The sequence below is a fragment of the Pogoniulus pusillus genome, chromosome 13, assembly GCF_015220805.1.
Source record: "Pogoniulus pusillus isolate bPogPus1 chromosome 13, bPogPus1.pri, whole genome shotgun sequence".
NCBI lineage: Eukaryota > Metazoa > Chordata > Aves > Piciformes > Lybiidae > Pogoniulus > Pogoniulus pusillus.
In genome coordinates this window covers 16,752,063-16,771,746 of record NC_087276.1, presented here as the reverse complement: position 1 = coordinate 16,771,746, position 19,684 = coordinate 16,752,063, and the positions used below count along the sequence as shown (strand labels likewise).

Here is a 19,684-nt window from a genome sequence, read left to right as displayed (position 1 = left end):
GCAGCTAATGGGTGGGCAACTCCATCAGCACCCACCTCTGCAGGGGCAGCTAATGGGTGGGCAACTCCATCAGCACCCACCTCTGCAGGGGCAGCTAATGGGTGGGCAACCCCATCAGCACCCACCTCTGCAGGGGCAGCTAATGGGTGGGCAACTCCATCAGCACCCACCTCTGCAGGGGCAGCTGTCAAAGCCTTTCAGCAATGGTTCATTCAATGATCCCTCAAAGGGATCGTTGGGATGGGGCAAGAAGCTGTCCCCCTGGCTTGGCAGCCCACCAGAAGATGCCAACCCTTCTCCTGTGGCAAAGATATGGAGGGCTGGCACTGTGGGGACAGTTCTGTGTTCTGTGCTAGATTTGTGCTGAGGAGGTTCAAAAGGTTTCCTCTGAGGAACATGTTGCTCTGCAACATCACAGAGCAGAAAGGGTTGGAAGAGGCCTCTGATGGCTTTGTCGTGTGATTTGCCCCCTAAAACTAGACCAAGGGTGCTGGCACTTGGGAGGAGCAGGACAGGAGGAGAGTAACAAGAGAGGGGCTTGGAGGTGGTGGAGTCACTGCCCCTGGGAATGTGCAAGAAGCTGTAGATGTGGCACTTGAGGATATGGTTTCGTGGTCATGGTGGTTGGGTTGCAGTTGGACAAGGGGCACTGGGGGCAAGCTGGAGCAGAGGAGGTGCCATGGGAACAGAGGAAAACCTTTGTCACTGTGAGAGTAGCAGAGCCCTGGCGCAGGCTGCCCAGAGAGCTTCTGGAGTCTCCTTCTCTGGAGACTTCCAACACCCCCCTGGATGTGTTCCTCTGTGCCCTGCCCTGGGTGCCCCTGCTCTGGCAGGGGCGTGGGGGGGTTGGACTGGCTGACCTCTGGAGGTTCCTTCCAAGCCCTAACATTCTGTGTGAGTCAGTGGTCCTGGAGGCCTTTTCCAGCCTGGCTGCCCCTCTGCCGCTGCACTGCCCCTGGGCTGACTCTGCCTTTGCCCTTCAGGTCGCTACCTGGAGAGCACCTCCTCGGGCTCCTCGTCGCGCTCGCAGAGCCCACTGCTGCTCAGCCCTGCCAGCTCCCACGGCCCCTTCTTGGGCAGCCCGGCACACCCCCAGCACGCACAGTACGTACCCGGGGGGCACTCACACACCTGGCATCCAGAGGCAGACCCTGCCTGGTGGGCAGCTCCAGGCGGTAAACTCCAAACCCCTGCCTGCTCTCTACTGTGCTGGCACCACAATGCCTGAGACATCAGCACCTCCTACAAGTCCTTCTCGTGGTGGTAGGGAGCTGAGGCTGTGGAGCCTGGAGAAGAGAAGGCTCCAGGGAGACCTCGGAGCAGCCTTCCAGTGCCTGAAGGGGCTGCAGGAGAGCTGGGGAGGGACTTGGGACAAGGGCTGGGAGGGACAGGGTGAGGGACAATGGCTTTGAGCTGGGAGAGGGGAGACTGAGAGTGAAGGGGGGAGAGACTGGCACATCTCATTCTGTGATTCTGTGATCCACGACTTCCCTGGAGGTGTTGGGGGCCAGGCTGGGTGAGGCCTTGAGCAACCTGTGCTGGTAGGAGGCGTCCCTCTCCATGGCAGAGAGTTGGACTGGACATCCTTTCGAAGTGCCTTCCAACCCAACCCATTCTATGATCTTGACTGTTCCTGGGCAGCCTGTGCCCAAGAGCTTTAAAGCTTCCCTGCCAAGGCAGCTAAACACACCTATCACAGAGCAAACCAAGCAACTGCTTCTCTCCCTGTCACTTAGAGCCACCTGAGAGGACCCTGAACATCCCCTCGATGAACCATGTCACCAGCAGAGCATTCCCAAAAGGCATTCAGAAGGTCTTTGAGGATGTTGTTGTCTATTGCCCTGCATCTGGCACGCTGCCAGGAGTGCAAGAAAGGCTCAAGCACTGCCCTCTCCGTATGGGCACCCTCTGCTTTGCTGCCATCAGCGGCTGCCACCGCATCCCTTTGTCTCCGGAGCATCCCCTGCAGCCTCCTTTCATGTGGTCACCTGTCCCTTTCCCATTCGGCAGGCTCAGAGGTCTGGACAGGCAGAGCTGGTTCCTCTGTGCTGCCTGCTCTCCCGGCTGCCCAGGGTTGCCCTTCTCCAGAGGCACAGCTGGATGTGCGTTAACAGCCGCGGAATGGGGACCAGCCGCCCCCAGGGCTCGCAGCTTCCCTTCCCGTGCCGGCACAAACAAGCCCAAGTCGCTGCTCAAGAGAATCAGCCCCCGCTGCAGAACCAGTAAATCCTCTTGCCAAATGCCAGCTCGTTGTTAGGGATTTGCAGAGGACAAATACTTGGCACCAGAGCTTAAAGCTGCTTGCATGGCGTGAGAGACCCTTACGGAGGAGCTCGGCTACTTGGCAGCTGGTTGGCACCAACCAGACAGCCCTGCTCAGCTGTTACCCACCCACGGGGGCTAGAGGGAGCCCGGTTTGCTGGCCTCTCCAGCACTGCCATGCTGTGTCATGTCGGGCCACAAAGGTGATGAGAAGCTGGAGCATCTCTGCTATAGAGACAGGCTGGGAGAGTTGGGGCTGTGAAACCCCAGGAAGATGTCAGAGCAGCCTTCCAGTGCCTGAAGGGGCTGCAGGAGAGCTGGGGAGGGACTTTGGATAAGGGCTGGGAGTGCCAGGATGAGGGACAATGGCTTTGAGCTGGGAGAGGGGAGACTGGGAGTGGAGAGGAGGAAGAAATTGTTTGCAGTGAAGATGAGGAGAGACTGGCACAGGTTGCCCAGGGAGGCTATGGATCACAGGATCCTGCACTCAGCCTGTGGGGAGAAGGTTTTTCTGACACTTAGACCCCACCAAATCCTCCCCACCACCACCCCAGACCTCCCTGCTGCCATGCTGCCCTCTGAGCCATGGCTGCTCGGTGCCATCTCTGATCCCACAGACACCTCCCTCCTGGCATAGAGAGGCCTGAGCTTGGGTAGCCAGAGCTTGGTGGCCTGAGCTTGGTGGCCTGCTGTGTCCAGGGAGTTCTTGGGAAGGAGGCTCCAACTCATCTGCAGCTCCACTGGGTGGGTCCTCTGCAGCACTGTCACGGGAGGAAAGCACAGCCTGGTGGGCACTGCTGTAAAGGTGCTGAAAGGGCTCATTCCTTAGGGCTTCTTGGAAGGCTCTAAGCCCAAACCTTGCTTCAGACCCCTCCAACTGTGTCTGCTGAGCTTCACTTGGGTGCTTGCTAAGGGATGATTCATACTCGATCAGGCTTAGCTGGGTCAAACAGTGACCAGCTTGAGCCTTTGGAGCTTCTGGCTCCAAGGCAGAGACAGCTCCCACCAGCCCTGGTTGATCAAGGCCTCATCCAGCCTGGTCTTCAACACCTCCAGGGAGGTTGTGGATCAGAGAGTCACAGAATGTGATCAATATGCTCCCTGGGCAACCTGTGCCAGTGTCTCCTCACCCTCACTGCAAACAATTTCTTCCTCCCCTCTGCTTTTAGTCTCCCCTCTCCCAGCTCAAAGCCACTGTCCCTCACCCTGTCCCTCCCAGCCCTTTTAAAGCTGGGAGAAGGCAGAAGGCTCATGGGTGGAAGGAAAGGCAGGCAGGGAGCAACCCAGCAGGTCACCTGGAGTCACCTGCTGCCATCTCTCCCTTGCAGCTACTCCATCGACTCAGGAATCCAGAGCATTTCCATAGCAAAATCCTCTGGCTTAGGGCTGACCATCAGTGGGGGAGCCAACAGGCCTGATGGCCCCATGATTTATGTCCAAGAGCTCATGCCAGATGGGGACTGTTACAAGGTAAGCCAGCGTGGGCACCGCCGGGCACCGTGCAATGGGCACTTCTCCAGGCTGCAGCTGTGCTGAAGCAGCTGAAAAAATGCACTGTGTGGGACTGGGGAGGGGGAAGGGTTGGGGCTGGGACTCCCTTTTCCCAGTGCTGGGGACCTCCTTTACCCAATGCTGGGACCTCCCTTTTCCCAGTGCTGGGGACCCCTTTTACCCAATGCTGCTATCTCCCTTTCTCAGTGCTGGGACCTCCTTTACCCAATGCTGCTACCTCCCTTTCCCCACTGCTGGGACCTCCTTTCCCCACTGCTGGGACCTCCTCTTCCCAGTGCTGAGACCTCCCGTTTCCCCAGTGCTGGGACCTCCCTTTTCCCCAGTGCTGGGACCTCCCTTTTCCCCAGTGCTGGGACCTCCCTTTTCCCCAGTGCTGGGACCTCCCTTTTCTCAGTGCTGGGACCTCCCTTTTCTCAGTGCTGGGACCTCCTCTTCCCAGTGCTGAGACCTCCCTTTTCCCCAGTGCTGGGACCTCCCTTTTCCCCAGTGCTGGGACCTCCCTTTTCCCCAGTGCTGGGACCTCCCTTTTCCCCAGTGCTGGGACCTCCCTTTTCCCAGTGCTGGGACCTCCTCTTCCCAGTGCTGGGACCTCCCTTTTCCCCAGTGCTGGGACCTCCCTTTTCCCCAGTGCTGGGACCTCCCTTTTCCCCAGTGCTGGGACCTCCCTTTTCCCCAGTGCTGGGACCTCCCTTTTCCCAGTGCTGGGACCTCCTCTTCCCAGTGCTGAGACCTCCCTTTTCCCCAGTGCTGGGACCTCCCTTTTCCCCAGTGCTGGGACCTCCCTTTTCTCAGTGCTGGGACCTCCCTTTTCTCAGTGCTGGGACCTCCCTTTTCCCCAGTGCTGGGACCTCCCTTTTCCCCAATGCTGCCACCTCCCTTTTCCCCAATGCTGCCACCTCCCTTTTCCCCAGTGCTGCCACCTCCCTTTTCCCCAGTGCTGGGACATTCCTTCTTCCCAGTGTTGGGATCTCCCTTTTCCCAGTGCTGGGACCTTCTTCCTCTCTCTTCAGGATGGTCGGCTGCGCCCTGGGGACCAATTGATTGCTATCAATAAGGATTCTTTGGTGGGCAGCACATATGAAGAGGCCAGAAAAATCATTGCAAAAGCCAAACTCAGGTGGGCACAGAACAGGACTGCTGTTGTCTTCATGGTGCTGGGGAGTCTTGGGCAGGAAGGCCTCCTGCCGTACTCCTGGTTGACTTCCAGAAGCATGAGGTTTAGAAGCCTTAAGTGATGCTACAAGAAGGTCTTGAGAGGTGGTCACCCAAGCATGTCTTGAATGAGTAGATCATTCTGAAGGCAATCCAGGCCTTCTCAATGTCCTGGTCCTCATGGATCTCTACTAGATGAGTTCTGAATCAGAGCTGAATCTCAAACAAGCTGGTGGAGATGCAGGGGCAGGCTGCAAGGGCTCAGAACTGAAGCTCAGACAAGCTGGTGGAGATGCAGGGGCAGGCTGCAAGGGCTCAGAACTGAAGCTCAGACAAGCTGGTGGAGATGCAGGGGCAGGCTGCAAGGGCTCAGAACTGAAGCTCAAACAAGCTGGTAGAGATGCAGGGGCAGGCTGCAAGGGCTCAGAACTGAAGCTCAGACAAGCTGGTGGAGATGCAGGGGCAGGCTGCAAGGGCTCAGAACTGAAGCTCAGACAAGCTGGTGGAGATGCAGGGGCAGGCTGCAAGGGCTCAGAACTGGAGCTCAAACAGGCTGGTGGAGATGCAGGGGCAGGCTGCAAGGGCTCAGAACTGAAGCTCAGACAAGCTGGTGGAGATGCAGGGGCAGGCTGCAAGGGCTCAGAACTGAAGCTCAAACAAGCTGGTAGAGATGCAGGGGCAGGCTGCAAGGGCTCAGAACTGGAGCTCAAACAAGCTGGTGGAGATGCAGGGGCAGGCTGCAAGGGCTCAGAACTGGAGCTCAAACAAGCTGGTGGAGATGCAGGGGCAGGCTGCAAGGGCTCAGAACTGGAGCTCAAACAAGCTGGTGGGGATGCAGGGGCAGGCTGCAAGGGCTCAGAACTGGAGCTCAAACAGGCTGGTGGAGATGCAGGGGCAGGCTGCAAGGGCTCAGAACTGAAGCTCAAACAAGCTGGTGGGGATGCAGAGGCAGGCTGCAAGGGCTCAGAACTGGAGCTCAAACAGGCTGGTGGAGATGCAGGGGCAGGCTGCAAGGGCTCAGAACTGAAGCTCAAACAAGCTGGTGGGGATGCAGGGGCAGGCTGCAAGGGCTCAGAACTGGAGCTCAAACAGGCTGGTGGAGATGCAGGGGCAGGCTGCAAGGGCTCAGAACTGGAGCTCAAACAAGCTGGTGGAGATGCAGAGGCAGGCTGCAAGGGCTCAGGTGGGACTGGCTTGGAGAAGGAAGCACAGCGTGGGAGTTGTGCAGGTCTGGGGCTGTGGGGTTTTGCCAATAACCTGTTGTGTGCCTGCTGTCTGCAGACATGAGGGCAACACAGAAGTGGCCTTTCTTCCCGGAAGGGGACGGTTCCACCCCGGGCTGTCGGTCCATAACAGCAGCACATCACCACCCCCAAAGGCTGTGGGCAATGGGCTGAGCTCCTGCAGGCTGAAGGTCCATGTGAGGTCCCCAGAGGTAGGTTGAAGCTCATGTCTTAAGCCTACAGGTATGGGTTCATTTTCTCACTCAGAGAATCCTAGAGTGGGATTGGGTCAGAAGGGACCTCCAAGATCATCCAGTGCCAACCCCCCCCACACCCTGCCATGAGCAGGGACACCTCCCACCAGCACAGTGTGCTCAAGGCCTCATCCAGCCTGGCCTTCAACACCAGGGAGGTTGTGGATCACAGAACCACAGGATGTGATTATAGATCACATTCTGTGGTTCTGTGATCCACAACCTCCCTGGCCAACCTGTGCCTGTCTCTCCCCACCCTCACCCCTCCTCATCTCCACTCTGTCTCCTCTCTCCCAGCTCAAAGTTATTGCCCCTCTCATCCTGGCACTGCCAGCCCTTGTCCAACTTTCTTTGATCAGAGAAGTCTCCCTGAGAGACCCTCCCCAGGAGAGTCCTTCTGGCAGGTAGGGGTGGCTGGTGTGCTGATGGACGCAGCCCTGGCTTGCAGCCCAGTTGTTTTAAATGGGAAATATTATTTCTTCTGCCTCAGTTTTGAGACTATGAAGGATGTGTGGTGGGGTAATGAGAGGAGTTTCCTCTCCAGGGCCTGTATCCAGACCTGCTTCAGAAGTCTCAGGCTGGGGGAAAAAAAATAAAGCAACCCACTGGAAAGCAACCTACATCTCAGTGAGCGACAGCCCCAGAGCTGGAAGGGATCTCAGCAGTCAGTTTGATCTCAGCTCCTAGCCAAAGGCTCTTTCTTCTGCAGAGCTCTGAGGAGGACCAACCCTCCACAGCACCCAGCAGCCTGCTCCTTTTCTTGCCTGCCCTAATGCTAAGCCTGTCTGAGTCCTCCTGGCAAGCCTAGCTCCAAGCTGTGTCTGCACAGATGAGCGCTGGAGCTGGAGGTGAGGCAGGGTCAGCCACACCACCACCCTCCTGGGGATTTAGGCTGGATCCTGTGCATTTGGCACTACTCTGCTGGAGTGGGGCAGTGCGTGGGGGAGTGCCTTCTGCCTCCTTCCACACCAGCTGCCTTCACAGAGTAAACCAGGCTGGAAAAGACCTTTGAGATCATTAAGGCCAACCTATCACCCAACACCTTCTAATTAACTGACCCATGGCACTAAGTGCCTCATCCAGCCTCCTTTTAAACATCTCCAGGGACAGGCACTCCGCCACCTCCCCATTCCAATGCTGATCTCTCTTTCTGTGAAGAGCTTCTTCCTAACAGAGAAGGTTTCAACTCCACATGAGGAGAAACTTCTTCACAGTGAGGCTGCTCAGAGAGGTTGTGAAGTCCAAACCCACACGGATGCATTCCTGTGCAGACTACCCTGGGGGATCCTGCTTGACAGGGAGGTTGGGCTGGACGATCTCTGGAGGTCCCTTCCACCCTCCCTAGCCTTCCTGTAGCCCCTTCAGATACTGGAAGGTCACTCCAAGGTCTTCTCAAAGCCTTCTCTTCTCCAGGCTGCAGAGCCCAAACTCTCTCAGCCTGTCCTCACAGCAGAGCTGCTGCAGCCCTCTGAGCATCTTGGTGGCCTCCTCTGGACTGGCTCCAACAGTTCCATGTCCTGCTTGTGCTGGGGGCTCCAGAGCTGCACACAGGACTCCAGGTGGGGTCTGAGGACTGCAGGCTCCTGTTGAGCTTTTCATCACCCCAGACCCTCAGGACCTGTTCCTCAGGGCTGCTCTCAGCCATTCCCCACCCAGCCTGGAGTTGTGCTTGGGACTGCACCCACCCAGGTGCAGGACTTTACACTTGGCCTTGTTGAATGTCCTGAGGTTGGCCTGGGCACAGCTCTGCAGCCTGCCCAGGTCCCTCTGGATGAATCCCTGCCCTATAGTAAGTCGACTGTGCCACACAGCTTGGTGCCAGCTGCAAACCTGCTGAGGGTGGACTCAGCACCTCCTCTTTCTGCCCTTTCTCTCCACCACCAGGTTCTGCTCAGGCACTGTCTGTGATGCTGTGTCTTGGCTTTTATTTTGCAGACCCCCCGTGAAAATCATTTCCCTGTGCCTTCTTTGTCACCAGACATCTGCCCACCAGAGCTGACTGTCTCAGGTAAGAGTACTGCCCAGCTGTGGCTGCCAAAGGCAGCCTTAGCTCCTGGCTGCTGAGGGTGCTGAGGTCAGTTTGGATTGTTGTTACTGGAAGCTAAAGGGAAGTTAGGACTCAGCCTGCTAGGAGAAAGTGATCATACAGACTGGTTTGGGCTGGAAGGGACCTCAAAGATCAACCAGTTCCAACTCCTTGCCATGGGCAAGGACACCTCTCAACTAGCCCAGGTTGCTCAAAGCCTTATCCAGCCTGGCCTTCAACACCTCCAGGGAGGTTGTGGATCACAGAATCTGTGATCACAGATCCATCTCCCTGAGCAACCTGTGCCACTGTCTCACCTCTCTCAGCTCAAAGCCATTGTCCCTCATCCTGACACTCACAGCCCTTGTCCAAAGTCCATCCCCAGCTCTCCTGCAGCCTTTTCAGGGGCTGGAAGGTAGCTCTAAGGTCTCCTTGGAGCTTGCTCTTCTCCAGGCTCAACAGCCCCAACTCTCCCATGTTATCCCCAGAAAAAAGCTTCTGCAGCCTCTGAGCATCCTCATGGCCTCCTCTGGACCATCTCCAGCAGTTCCATCCCCTCCTTGTGCTGGGGACCCTAGAACTGGAGGCAGTGCTGCAGCTGAGGTCTCAGCAGGGCAGAGAGGGGCAGAATTCCCTTTCTCCATCTCTGGCCACGCTGCTTTGGATGAGCCCAGGACACGGTTAGCAGTCCCTGGACAACAGCAAGCTTGGCTTACTCAGTGAGTAGTGATGATGTCCATGCTTGCCCACAGCAGCAACCCTCTTTACTAAGGCATTCAGAGGTGCTCACAGGAGACAACTCCTCTTGTTCTCAGCCCATGGCTCCCTTTGCCCACGTCTGACACTCACATCAGGGGCACAGGCAGCAGGGCTCACTGCAGGCAGCTTTCCCTTCTGATGGGCACAGGTGATCCTCTGAGGGACAGCATGAAAAAAGTCCTTCAGTGATGGCTGTGGTGTGCAGAGCAGCCCTCAGTGCTTCACAAGCAGTAAGCTCGCCCTCAATTGGCCACGCTGGGAAACAGCTTCTAGGTGTGACTGTCAGATGTCTCCACAGCCAAGCTTCACTTCTTCATGCTGTGCTTCCTCTCCATGCTCTGAGTCTTCTCTGACCTCCTACCTTTTGTAGAGAGATCTTCTCTGCTCACATGATATGATGGTAGTGATGAGGGGTGAGCTCAAACCACCCTCCAGCTTCATAGGTCCCTTAGGGGTGGCAGGGAACCTCAGTGAACCCCAAGATGCAGTATCCAGGGAGGTGAGCTCCAGGCAGGACCACAGGAAACCTCAGTGTCCCCCAAGATGAAGTATGCAGGGAGGTGAGCTCCAGCAGCACCACCACTCCCGCCCCACACACACACATCCCTAGGCTGTGAAGGTTACTCCTGGCCCAAGGAAAAGTTGGGATTTTCCTAGCAAGTGCCTGGCAAGTGCTGTCCATCATCCTTGTGGCCACGAGTCCCACGTGCTGCTGAGGCACTGGCACCAATTGCAAGTCTCTGTGCCATGATTCCCACCTGGAAGGCTAGAAGTGAGTGCTGGGAGGTAAAGTGAGCTTAGTCTTCCCCAGGAATTAGTGGGAGCCAGGGAGCAGGTGGTGCTGAGCTGGGCATGCGTCAGCGCTCTGCTCCTGGGGCTGCCTGCCTCACCTCGGGCAAGCTCAGGAGGCTTCAGCCTTCACCTCCTGTGCTCTGTGCTGTAGACACCCTGGGACGGGGACAGCCCTTGGCATCTCCTCCCTGCCCTGAGCATCCTGCAGCTTTGGTTCTAGGTAGGCTCCGAGGTGGGCACCACTGCCAGGCAAAGCTGCCGGTGGCTCAGGAAGGCAACGCAGCAGCGACCTCATCACTGCCTGCCCTAGCTCGGGGGATTTGGTGGCACAAGGTTTGTCACTGGGAAGTGCTGGGGAGGCTTTGTGGCGGTGCTGTCACCCATGAAAAGAGACAAGTGGCTCAGAAAGAGCAGCAGCCAGGCTCGGAGCCCGGGCCGGTGGCTGTCTCTCGCCGGCTGCCTGGTGGCTGCCCTGGCTCTCAGCGTGTGCGGGGCTGACCGCAAAGCCCTGCGGAGCTAATCCCGATTAGCCACGCCTGGAAGGGGAGCAGCTCTGCCCTTGAAGCTGCAGAGCCAAGTGGCACTGGGAGCCCCAGCGAGCCCTGTGTACGTGCTGCCCTCTTGCTGTTGCCCAGCGGCCGGTGGTGCCCGCAGAGCGGCTCAGCGCCTGCCCGAGGAGCATTAAACGCTCGGCAGCTCCTCTGCTGCTCCTGCCTGCCTCTTTCCTCCACACCAGGTCTCTGCCTCGACAGTGGAGAGGTTTAGAGGAGAATCATAGAATCGCAGTCTGGTTTAACTGGAAAGGACCTTTAAAGCTCTTCCAGTCCAGCAGGGACATCCCCATCCACAGCAGGTTGCTCACAGCCCCACACGACCTGCAGTGGTGCCAGCCATGGGGCAGCTCCTACCTCGCTGGGCAGCATGGGCCAGGCTCTCCCCACCCTCAGTGGCTAACATTTCTCCTTTCTCTCCACTCTGAGTTCAAACCATCTCCCACCTTGTCCTGCCACAAGAGGTTCTGCCCACAAGTCTGTTCCCAGCTCTCTTCTGGCCTCTTGAAGCACTGCGAGGCCACCAGAAGGTCTCCCTGGAGCCAGAAGCCCAACCCCATCTGCCAGCAGCTGCCCCTTCTGCTCTCGTGGCAGCTTTCCCAGCTGAGGGAAAAGGGTTCAAAACTTTTTGCAGCCTTGGGGAGAGAAAAACTCTTGCCCTGGTGCTTTCCCACATTGCTTTTAATCCATCCGTTCCCTTTTTCCATGGATACTGTGCAGGCCAAGGCTGCAGCTCATAGAAGGCTGAGTTTTGGGTTTGCTCAGTCAGTGAGAAAAGAGCCAGGCAGAGGTACTTTGATTTTCTCCACAGGTAACTCCAGACCCCAAGACTCCACAAAAACCTGGGACTGCAAACTTCCCAACTCCATTCTTGCAGTCCTTGGGTGCTATGTCCTGTTCCAAACCCTGCACAAGCCCAGCCTCAGGGCAGCCTTAGCCCAGCTTCAGGGCAGCTTTAGGTCAGTTCTAGGGTAGCTTTATGCCAGACTCAGGGCAGCCTTAGCCCAGCTTCAGGGCAGCTTTAGGTCAGTTCTAGGGTAGCTTTATGCCAGTTCCAGGGCAGCTTTAGCCCAGTACTAGGGTAGCTTTAGCCTAGCTTCGGGGCAGCTTTAGTCCAGTTCCAGGGATGCTGTAGCACAGTTTTGGGGCAGCTTCAGCCCAGCTTCAGGGCAGGTTTAGGTCAGTTTCAGGGCAGGTTTAACCCAGTATCCAATTTTTCAGCCTATTTCAGCCTTCTGGGACCAGACTGAGTAACTCCTGGTCTTTGATTTTGGGCCTCCTGCACAGATTTTGCTCCATGCCAGGAGACTTCTGGACTGTGCTTTGCAGCCACCACTTTCCCCTAGCCATGTGCTCCCCTTTTAACTTCCATGCTTGTGCTTGTTTTTGCAGCACCAACTTCAGCATCTAACCACAGAGCAGCTTCAGGCACCAAACCAAAAGTAGCACTGGATCCCCATATCCGCCTCAAGGATGGCAAACTGGAACTGGTGAGTGGAGAAGTTCCCATTCTCACTCCTCTCCCAGGGCAGGCAATGCAGAAGATAGTTCACAGGCCTGAAATCTCCTTGCAAGCACAACAAAGGTCCCATGAATTGTCTCCTTGTGCTGCTCTGTGAAAGAACTGCTTCAGATCTTTCCGAGTCACAGAGCAGACCACGAGCAGGATCTTATCTAGGCAGGATCTGTTTTCCACCTGCCTCAGTCCCATCCTGCCTGAGGTGTGCACACACAGGGCAGTGTGCCAGGGCAGTGCTTGGAAGAGACCTCTGGAGATCACCCAGTCCAACTCCCTGCTCAAGCAGGGCACCCACAGCAGCTTGCTGCCCTCCAAACTTCCCAGTGCTGCTGCTGGGGTGTCCTCAGGTGGCCTGGTGTGGGTGAGGGAAGAGTGCAATAGGGGAGATCTCACCAAGGACCCAGCCAGAACTGCTGCTCCTTTCAGCATTCCAGGGAAATTACAGCCCATGGGCACCACCAAAGGGCAGGGATTGCTGCCCAGCTCCTCACGAGACTGGAGAGCTACTAAACCCTCCTGGGCAAGCTGTTGTGGGTGCCTCTGCTTGAGCAGGGGTTTGGACTGGGTGATGTCCAGAGGTCCCTTCCTGCCGCCCCACGCTGGCACTCTGGGATGTCGTTCATCAAAGTCACTTCCACCACCCCGATGGAGGAGATCTTGCAGACACAACCCAGTGCACAAGGGTGGTGCTGGGAGGGAATTTGACCTCCAAGCATCACTGGAACTAGAGATGACCTCTGGAGCTGCAGAGGCCACAGGAGGCAGTGAGACCTCAGCCAAAGGCAGAGTGCCCCTGGAGTGCCTTGGCCCCTGGCTGCTCTTGGGGTGCAGATCCTCCGCTGGCTGCTGCTGGCACTGAGCAGTGTGTGGGGACGCAGCGGCTGGGGCGGGGCCGGGGCGCAGGCTGCACTGAGCGTCTGCTGCCACCCCCTGGCCCTGCTGCTGCCCTGCCTGAGCTCAGCCGGGCACAGACAGGGACTTCCCTTCCCAGCCAGAGGCACTGTCCCCGCGCAGGGCACGGTTGGCATCTCGGCAGCCACCTCTGCTCCTCACGGCTGTGCCAGCAGCTCTGGGGTGGTGGCAGGAGTGGGGACACTTGGCTTCCCCTTTTAAAATCCCAGAGTGCCAGCAGGGTGGGGCTGGAAGGGACCTCTGAAGATCATCCAGCCCAACCCCACTGCTCCAGTAGGGCACCCATGGCAGCTTGCCCAGGAGCAGTGCCCAGCTGGCCTTGGAAGCTCTCCACACAAGGACACTCCACAGCCTCTCTGGGCAGCCTGCTCCAGGCCTCCAGCACCCTCACAACAAACAACTTTCTCCTCCTGCTCAGGTGGAACCTCCTGGCTGCCACTTTGTGCCCATTGCCCCTTATCTTGTCCCCAGGCACCACTAACAACAGTCTGGCCCCAGCCTCTTGCGCCCCAGAGCTCCTTTATCTCTTGCTGAGCATTGCTCAGATGCCCTCTGGGGCTGCTCTTCTGCAGACTCAGGAGGCAGTACTTTGAGCAGGCTCCTGCAGCAGTGCCAGTGTCAGGAGATGCAGACTGACCAGCACACATCTGAGATGGCTTTGGGGTGCCCACAACAGATGCCAACATCTGCAGAGTAAGGATCAGGGCATCCCAGTGCCCAGGAGCTGGCAGCCCTGACTGGTACAGGGCTGATGGGAAGAGGAGCAGGAGGTGCAAAAGGGCCTCCCAAAGAGTCTGTGAGAGCAGACAGGTCCCAGGGGCTGGTTGGTGAAGAACTCCTCACCCTCTTCGCAGGGCACCGTGGGTGAGCAGGAGCAGAGGGTGGCAGCAAGGAACAGGGAAGTGTCTACCTTGGGCTCTTTCCCAGAGTCTGCTGAGCTTGACTTTGTCTTCCCAAAGCTTTCCCTTGCTGCTGGCAGCAGCCAGGTGGAGTCTGCACAGGTCTTTCTGCTCCTGTGTGCTGCCTGGGGGTGAACTGATCCATATCAGGAGGAGACAGGGAGGGCATCAGTCGTAATAAGAGAGCAGGAGCAGCTGCGGAGCAGCTGCCACAGGAAATGCTCTGTGAAGGGCTTTTGTCTTCTCAGATCCCAGCAGAGTTCCTGGGCTGAGCTCTTGGCAGCTGAGCCTGGCTACAGCTTCAGCAGCTTTTAATCCAGCTCCTGCTGGGTTGTCAGAGCTGCAAACCTGCTGGCAGGCTGTCTGGAGTGTTCTCAGGGGGATGTGAGCATCTCCTGGTGTTCAGGAACAGGCTGAGAGAGTTGGGGGTGTTCAGCCTGGAGAGGAGAAGGCTCCAGAGAGACCTCCTGGTGGCCTTGCAGTGCTTCAAGGGGCTAGAAGATAGCTGGGGACAGAGTTTTGAGCAGGGCCTGTGGTGGCAGGCTGGGGGGGGATAGTTTGAACTGCAAGAGGGAGATTGAGAGTGGAGAGAAAGGATAAATGTTTGACACTAAGAGTGTGGAGAACCTGTCCTAGGCTGCCCATGGAGGTGGGAGCTGCCCCATGGCTGGCAGCACTGCAGGTCAGGTTGTGTGGGGCTGTGAGCAACCTGCCCTGGATGCAGTGTCCCAGCTGGTTGCAGGAGGTTGGACTGGATGAGCTTGAGTGGTCCCTTCCAGCCCAGTCCATAATTTATGGCTCTGTGGTCTCTGTACACATGCAGGGAAGGAGGGACAGGAGATTCAGCCCAAGGCTGCTCCTTAGGCAGCTGCTGCCTGGAGGGTGACTTGCAGGAGCTCAGCACACACTTCCCAGAGCTGCTTTTCCAGTACCTCTCTTCTGCTAGGCTCACTCTTTCTGCTCCAGGTTCTGCAGTACCTTGGCCTGGATGTGACTGAGGAGAAGAAGAGGCAGCTCCGGCAGAGCCTGACCACGGACTCGCAGGGGACAGTGGCCTATGGGGGTGAGCAGCACCTCTGTACTGGGGGGCAGGCTTTATTGGGGGTGGGGAGGGCTTTGCTAGAGGCTGAGAAAGCAGAGAGGCATCTGCTGAAAGGCAGCAAGTCAGAGCTGCCTGAGGATTGGGGCAGAGCCTCTGAGCAGCTGAGGAAAGCCCCCAAGATGTCAGAAGGTGGCTGGGGGAAGCATCCCTGGAGTGGTAATGCAGAGTTGGGGTGAGAGCTCTCTGGCCCTCCCCCTGAGCTGCCCAGCAGCAAAGCAAAGCCCTTATGGGATCTGCTCCAGCCAGCCTGCTGCCCAGAAGGCTTCTCAAGAGCATCCAAAGCTCTCAGCAACATCCCCACCAGTGGTAATGTGCCCACCAGCAGCAACGTCCCCATCACTACCAGTGGTCCTTCATGGTGCCACCAGCAGCAACGTCCCCATCACTACCAATGGTCCTTCATGGTGCCACCAGCACCAATGTGCCCACCAGCAGCAACGTCCCCAACACTACTAATTGTCCCTCATGATGCCACCAGCAGCAGTGTCCCCAGCAGCATGCAAAGCCATATCCCCTCTTGGCAGGTTGGGGCACAGAACCTTGCTGTTCTGTCTGGAGAAATGTTTGGTTTTGCAGTTGGTGGGCACAGAAGTCAGGATGGTTGGGGGCATTGGGAGAAGGTGCTGGTAGTGAAAGTGCCAATCTTGGCATGAAGGCTTGGGCTGAGGACTGGAGGGGCTGGCACCCCAGTGCCACCTCCCCTGCGCTGCACCAGCTCCTGTGTGTCCCACTCAGCCCCCTCATGCTGTGCTTTCCTCCATATCCCAAAGCAAACCAAGTCTGGCCTCCAAGACCTGGCCGTGTGGGACCTTCTCTAAGTGCTGAGGCCCTGGAGTTGGCTTTTGTTGAAGGGATGGTGGCAGGTGAGGGCCTTTGTCAGAGCCCCCTGGGTTGGGCTTCAGACTGTAAAGGTCTGAGGACCATGAGTGTGAAAGTTCTGCTGGGAAACCACCTGGGGGTTGACTTATTCAATGGAGAAGACACAAGAGTTGGGGAAAGACCACCACCAACTTCACTTTAGCTGGCTGGGATCAGCAGAGAGCCCAGGACTGCTGGAGAAGGCTCTTTAGCATCTCCAAGGCTGCCTGCCCAGCGGGTGGCATTTTCTCCTCCCACACAGCAGCTGCCCCTTCCAGCCCTTTCACGGCTGATGCTTTCTTGCAGATCTTCTCCAAGCTCTCAGGGATCTGATGCAGGAGGAGCTGGATGAGGCTGGTCTGGGCTCCAGCTCCATGCTCTTCACACAGCACGAAGTGGCCAGCCTGCTGGACACCTCCGCCTTCCACTCCCCGGTCAGTCCAGCCTCTGCTCCACCGCATCCATGACCCTGCTACAGCAAAGCCAGGGAATTCTGAGAGGGGGAAAGCTAAGGGATCATTTCCTGGCTCTTCTAGAGTCCCAAAGAGAATGCAGGACCAGGCTTTGGCCATCTCAGTTACAGCAAGTTCCAGAGAAGGCTTCAAAGGTCTCACCTAAGGGCGCCCTTAGTCACTTCGCAATGACACCAAATTGGGTGGCAGTGTTGATCTGCTGCAGGGCAGGAAGGCTTTGCAGAAGGCTCTGGTCAGGCTGGAACCAGTGGGATGAGGTTCAACAAGGCCAAGTGCTGGGCCCTGCCTTTGGGGCACAGCAGCCCCAAGAACGCTCCAGGCTTGGGGCAGAGTGGCTGGAAAGTGCCCAGCAGAAAAGAGCCTGGAGGTGCTGGTTGGCAGCAGCTGGAGATGAGCTAGGGGGTGCCCAGGTGGGCAAGAAGGGCACCAGCAGCCTGACCTGGATCAGCAATGCTGTGGGCAGCAGGAGCAGGGCAGGGATTGTGCCCCTGTGCTCAGCACTGGGGAGGCCACAGCTTGAGTGCAGGGTTCAGTTTTGGGCTCCTTACTCCCAGAAGGACACGGAGTCAGTGGGTGCTTGGACTCTGCATTCTTGTGCCACAGATCACAAGGGTCTCCAGACCCTTCCCCAGCTCTGTTGCCCTTCTCTGGCCCTGCTCCAGTCCATCAATGTCCTTCTTGTAGTTTAAATGTCCCTTCTGATCTGTGGCACAAGAATGCAGAGTCCAAGGACTCATTGACTTTGGTTCCTCCTTCCTCTGGGTGTGGAAGACAACATCTGCCACACATCTGCACATCCAAGTGATGCCTGATGCTGTCTGTCCCTCTGCCTTGCAGACCTTCGACTCTCTCAGCTGTAACAGCAGCGAGGAGCTGGAGCAGCTGCAGCTGGAGATGCTGGACCTGCGGCATGAAGTTCGAAGGCTCAAGGTGGAGCAGATCTCTTGGCTAGTGCCTTCTACTGTGGCTGGGAGTAGCCAAACAGGAGACTGCTGAGGTTGTCTGTCCCCCTTCAGAAGCCACCAGTTTGCATTCTGCACGTTCCTTACCGCAGAGGCTCTCAGCCTGCCCTGCATCTTTCTCCCCCTCAGCCTGGCAGGAGCACCTCGTTGCCCTGAAGGCAGGCAGGCAGGCACTGCTTAGCACATCCACAGGAAGGGCTCTCACAAACCCCTGAGCCCCACAAACGCCAGAGCAACCACCACCTGCCCTCGCATGCTGACCTAGCTGCAGATGTCAGCTTGGCTGGTAGCACCACACCACTGTCCAGGTGGATTTCTGCAGGCATGGATGGCATCGTGGTGGGAGACAGTGCAGACAACTGCTCTGGAGGACATAGGTCTGGTGGGTAGGGGCTGCCAGGCCAGGGTATCCTCAGAGCTGCCTACCTGTACCTGAAGGGATCCTCCAGGAAGGATGCAGAGGACTTTTGCTGAGGGTGTCTGAGCCAGACCAAGGGGGAATGGTTTGGAGCAGAGGCAGAGCAGGGTTAGAGTGGAGCTGAGGAAGAAGTTCTGCGGTGTGAGAGTGCTGAGACTCTGGAACAGGCTGCCAAGGGAGGCTGTGGATCACATTCAGTGATTCTGTGATCCACAACCTCCTTGAAAGTGTTCAAGGCCAGGTTGGATGAAGCCTTGAATAACCAGGTTTAGTTGAGAGGTGTCTCTGCCCATGGAGTAGGTCCCTGAAGTCCCTGAGCCATTCTGCCATCTCCCAAACCATGTCCTGTCACTTCTCATCCTTCTAATCTGGTGAAAACCTTTTCCCCAGTCTCTGCTGAAAGAGGTGGAGAACAGCAAGAAGTCAATGGAAGATGAGCTTCAGAGGCTGAACCAGGTTGGCAAAGGGACTGCTGGGGGGATGGTGGAGAGCTGAAGGGGGCCTGGAGCACAGCCCTATGAGCAGAGGCTGAGGGAGCTGGGGTTGTTTAGCCTGGAGAAGAGGAAGCTGAGGAGTGACCTCATTGCTCTCTACAGCTGCCTGAAGGGAGTCTGTAGCCGGTGGGGTTGGACTCTTCTGCCAGGCAACCAGCAACAGAACAAGGGGACACAATCTCAAGCTGCATGGGGAGGCCTAGGATGGATGTTAGGAGGAAGTTGTTGGCAGAGAGAGTGATTGGCACTGGAATGGGCTGCCCAGGGAGATGGTGGAGGCACTGTCCCTGGAGGTGCTCAAGAAAATATTGGATGGAGCACTTAGTGCCATGGTCTGGTTGATTGGCCAGGGCTGGGTGCTAGGTTGGACTGGCTGAGCTTGGAGGTCTCTTCCAACCTGGTTGATTCTATGATTCTGTGATGTGGTGCATTGAGCAGAAGCTGTGGTTGCTTCCAGAAAGCCCTGGGCTTCCTCTCAGAGAACAGGACACTGCACAGCAAGCTGCAGATGGCAGAGATGGTGCAGAGACAGGCACACAGCGCAGAGCAGGACTACGAGGAGGTCATCCACCTGCTGGAGGCGGAAATCGCGGAGCTGAAGATGCAGCTGGCAGGGAAGAAGGCAAAGCAGGTCTCAGAAATAGAGGTAATGCAAGCCCTCATCCTGGAGAACCCTCCACAGGCCTCCAGAGCTGCCTTCTGGGGCTTTTCCTCCTCTTTCCAGAAGAGAATAGGAAGGTAGCACAGCCAGAAATTGCTGAGTAGGAGCACAAGGGTTGCATGGACTCTGGAGCTGTTGTGATCTGTAGAGTTTCCACTGTTCACTCCAAAAGAGGGGGGGGGGGGGGGTCCAGGAGAGGCTAAAAGTTGTAGAGGTGAAAGCCAGCCCTGAACACTGCTGTGGAAACCAGCAGGTCCAGAGTAGGCCAAGAGGATGCTCAGAGGCTGGGGAACCTCCCCTGTGGGGAAAAGATGGGAGAAGAGAAGGCTCCAGGGAGACCTCAGAGAAGCCTTCCACTAGCTGAAGAACAGGAATTGTCTCCTGTGAGCACCTCTGAATGCCTTAGCAAAGAGGTTTGCTGCTATGGGCAAGCAAGGACATCATCACTACTCACTGAGTAAGCCAACTTTGCTGTTGTCCAGGGACTGCTAACCCTGTCCTGGGCTCATCCAAAGCAGTGTAGCCAGATGGAGAGAGGGAATTCTGCCCCTCTCTGCCCTGCTGAGACCTCAGCTGCAGCACTGCCTCCAGTTCTGGGGTCCCCAGCACAAGGAGGGGATGGAACTGCTGGAGGGGGTCCAGAGGAGTCCATGAGGATGCTCAGAGGCTGGAGAAGCTCTGCTGTGGGGATAACCTGGGAGAGTTGAGGCTGCTGAGCCTGGAGAACAGAAGGCTCCAAAGATACCTTAGAGCTACTTTTCAGCACCTAAAAGGGCTGGAGGGGAGCTGGGGAGGGACTTTGGACAAGGGATGTGAGGGACAAAATGAAGGACAATGCCCTTGACTTGGGAGAGG

General features: G+C 57.1%; 1 protein-coding gene across 8 annotated transcripts in view; it reads left to right on the top strand.

Moving 5' to 3' along the window:
- Positions 1–19,684, top strand: part of LOC135180599 (syntaxin-binding protein 4-like) — a 61,436-nt gene that overhangs the window by 32,932 nt on the left and 8,820 nt on the right. For all 8 annotated transcript variants that reach the window (XR_010304500.1, XM_064153169.1, XM_064153168.1 and 5 more), the window contains exons 7-17: positions 984–1,104; positions 3,591–3,732; positions 4,785–4,891; positions 6,208–6,361; positions 8,339–8,411; positions 11,924–12,021; positions 14,828–14,924; positions 16,128–16,255; positions 17,132–17,224; positions 18,065–18,130; positions 18,626–18,814. Coding sequence is in view for 7 of the 8 variants with exons in the window: in XM_064153169.1 (XP_064009239.1) it covers positions 984–1,104; positions 3,591–3,732; positions 4,785–4,891; positions 6,208–6,361; positions 8,339–8,411; positions 11,924–12,021; positions 14,828–14,924; positions 16,128–16,255; positions 17,132–17,224; positions 18,065–18,130; positions 18,626–18,814 (1,268 nt within the window). In the remaining variant the exon portion in view is untranslated. The remainder of the gene's footprint in view (positions 1–983; positions 1,105–3,590; positions 3,733–4,784; positions 4,892–6,207; positions 6,362–8,338; positions 8,412–11,923; positions 12,022–14,827; positions 14,925–16,127; positions 16,256–17,131; positions 17,225–18,064; positions 18,131–18,625; positions 18,815–19,684) is intronic.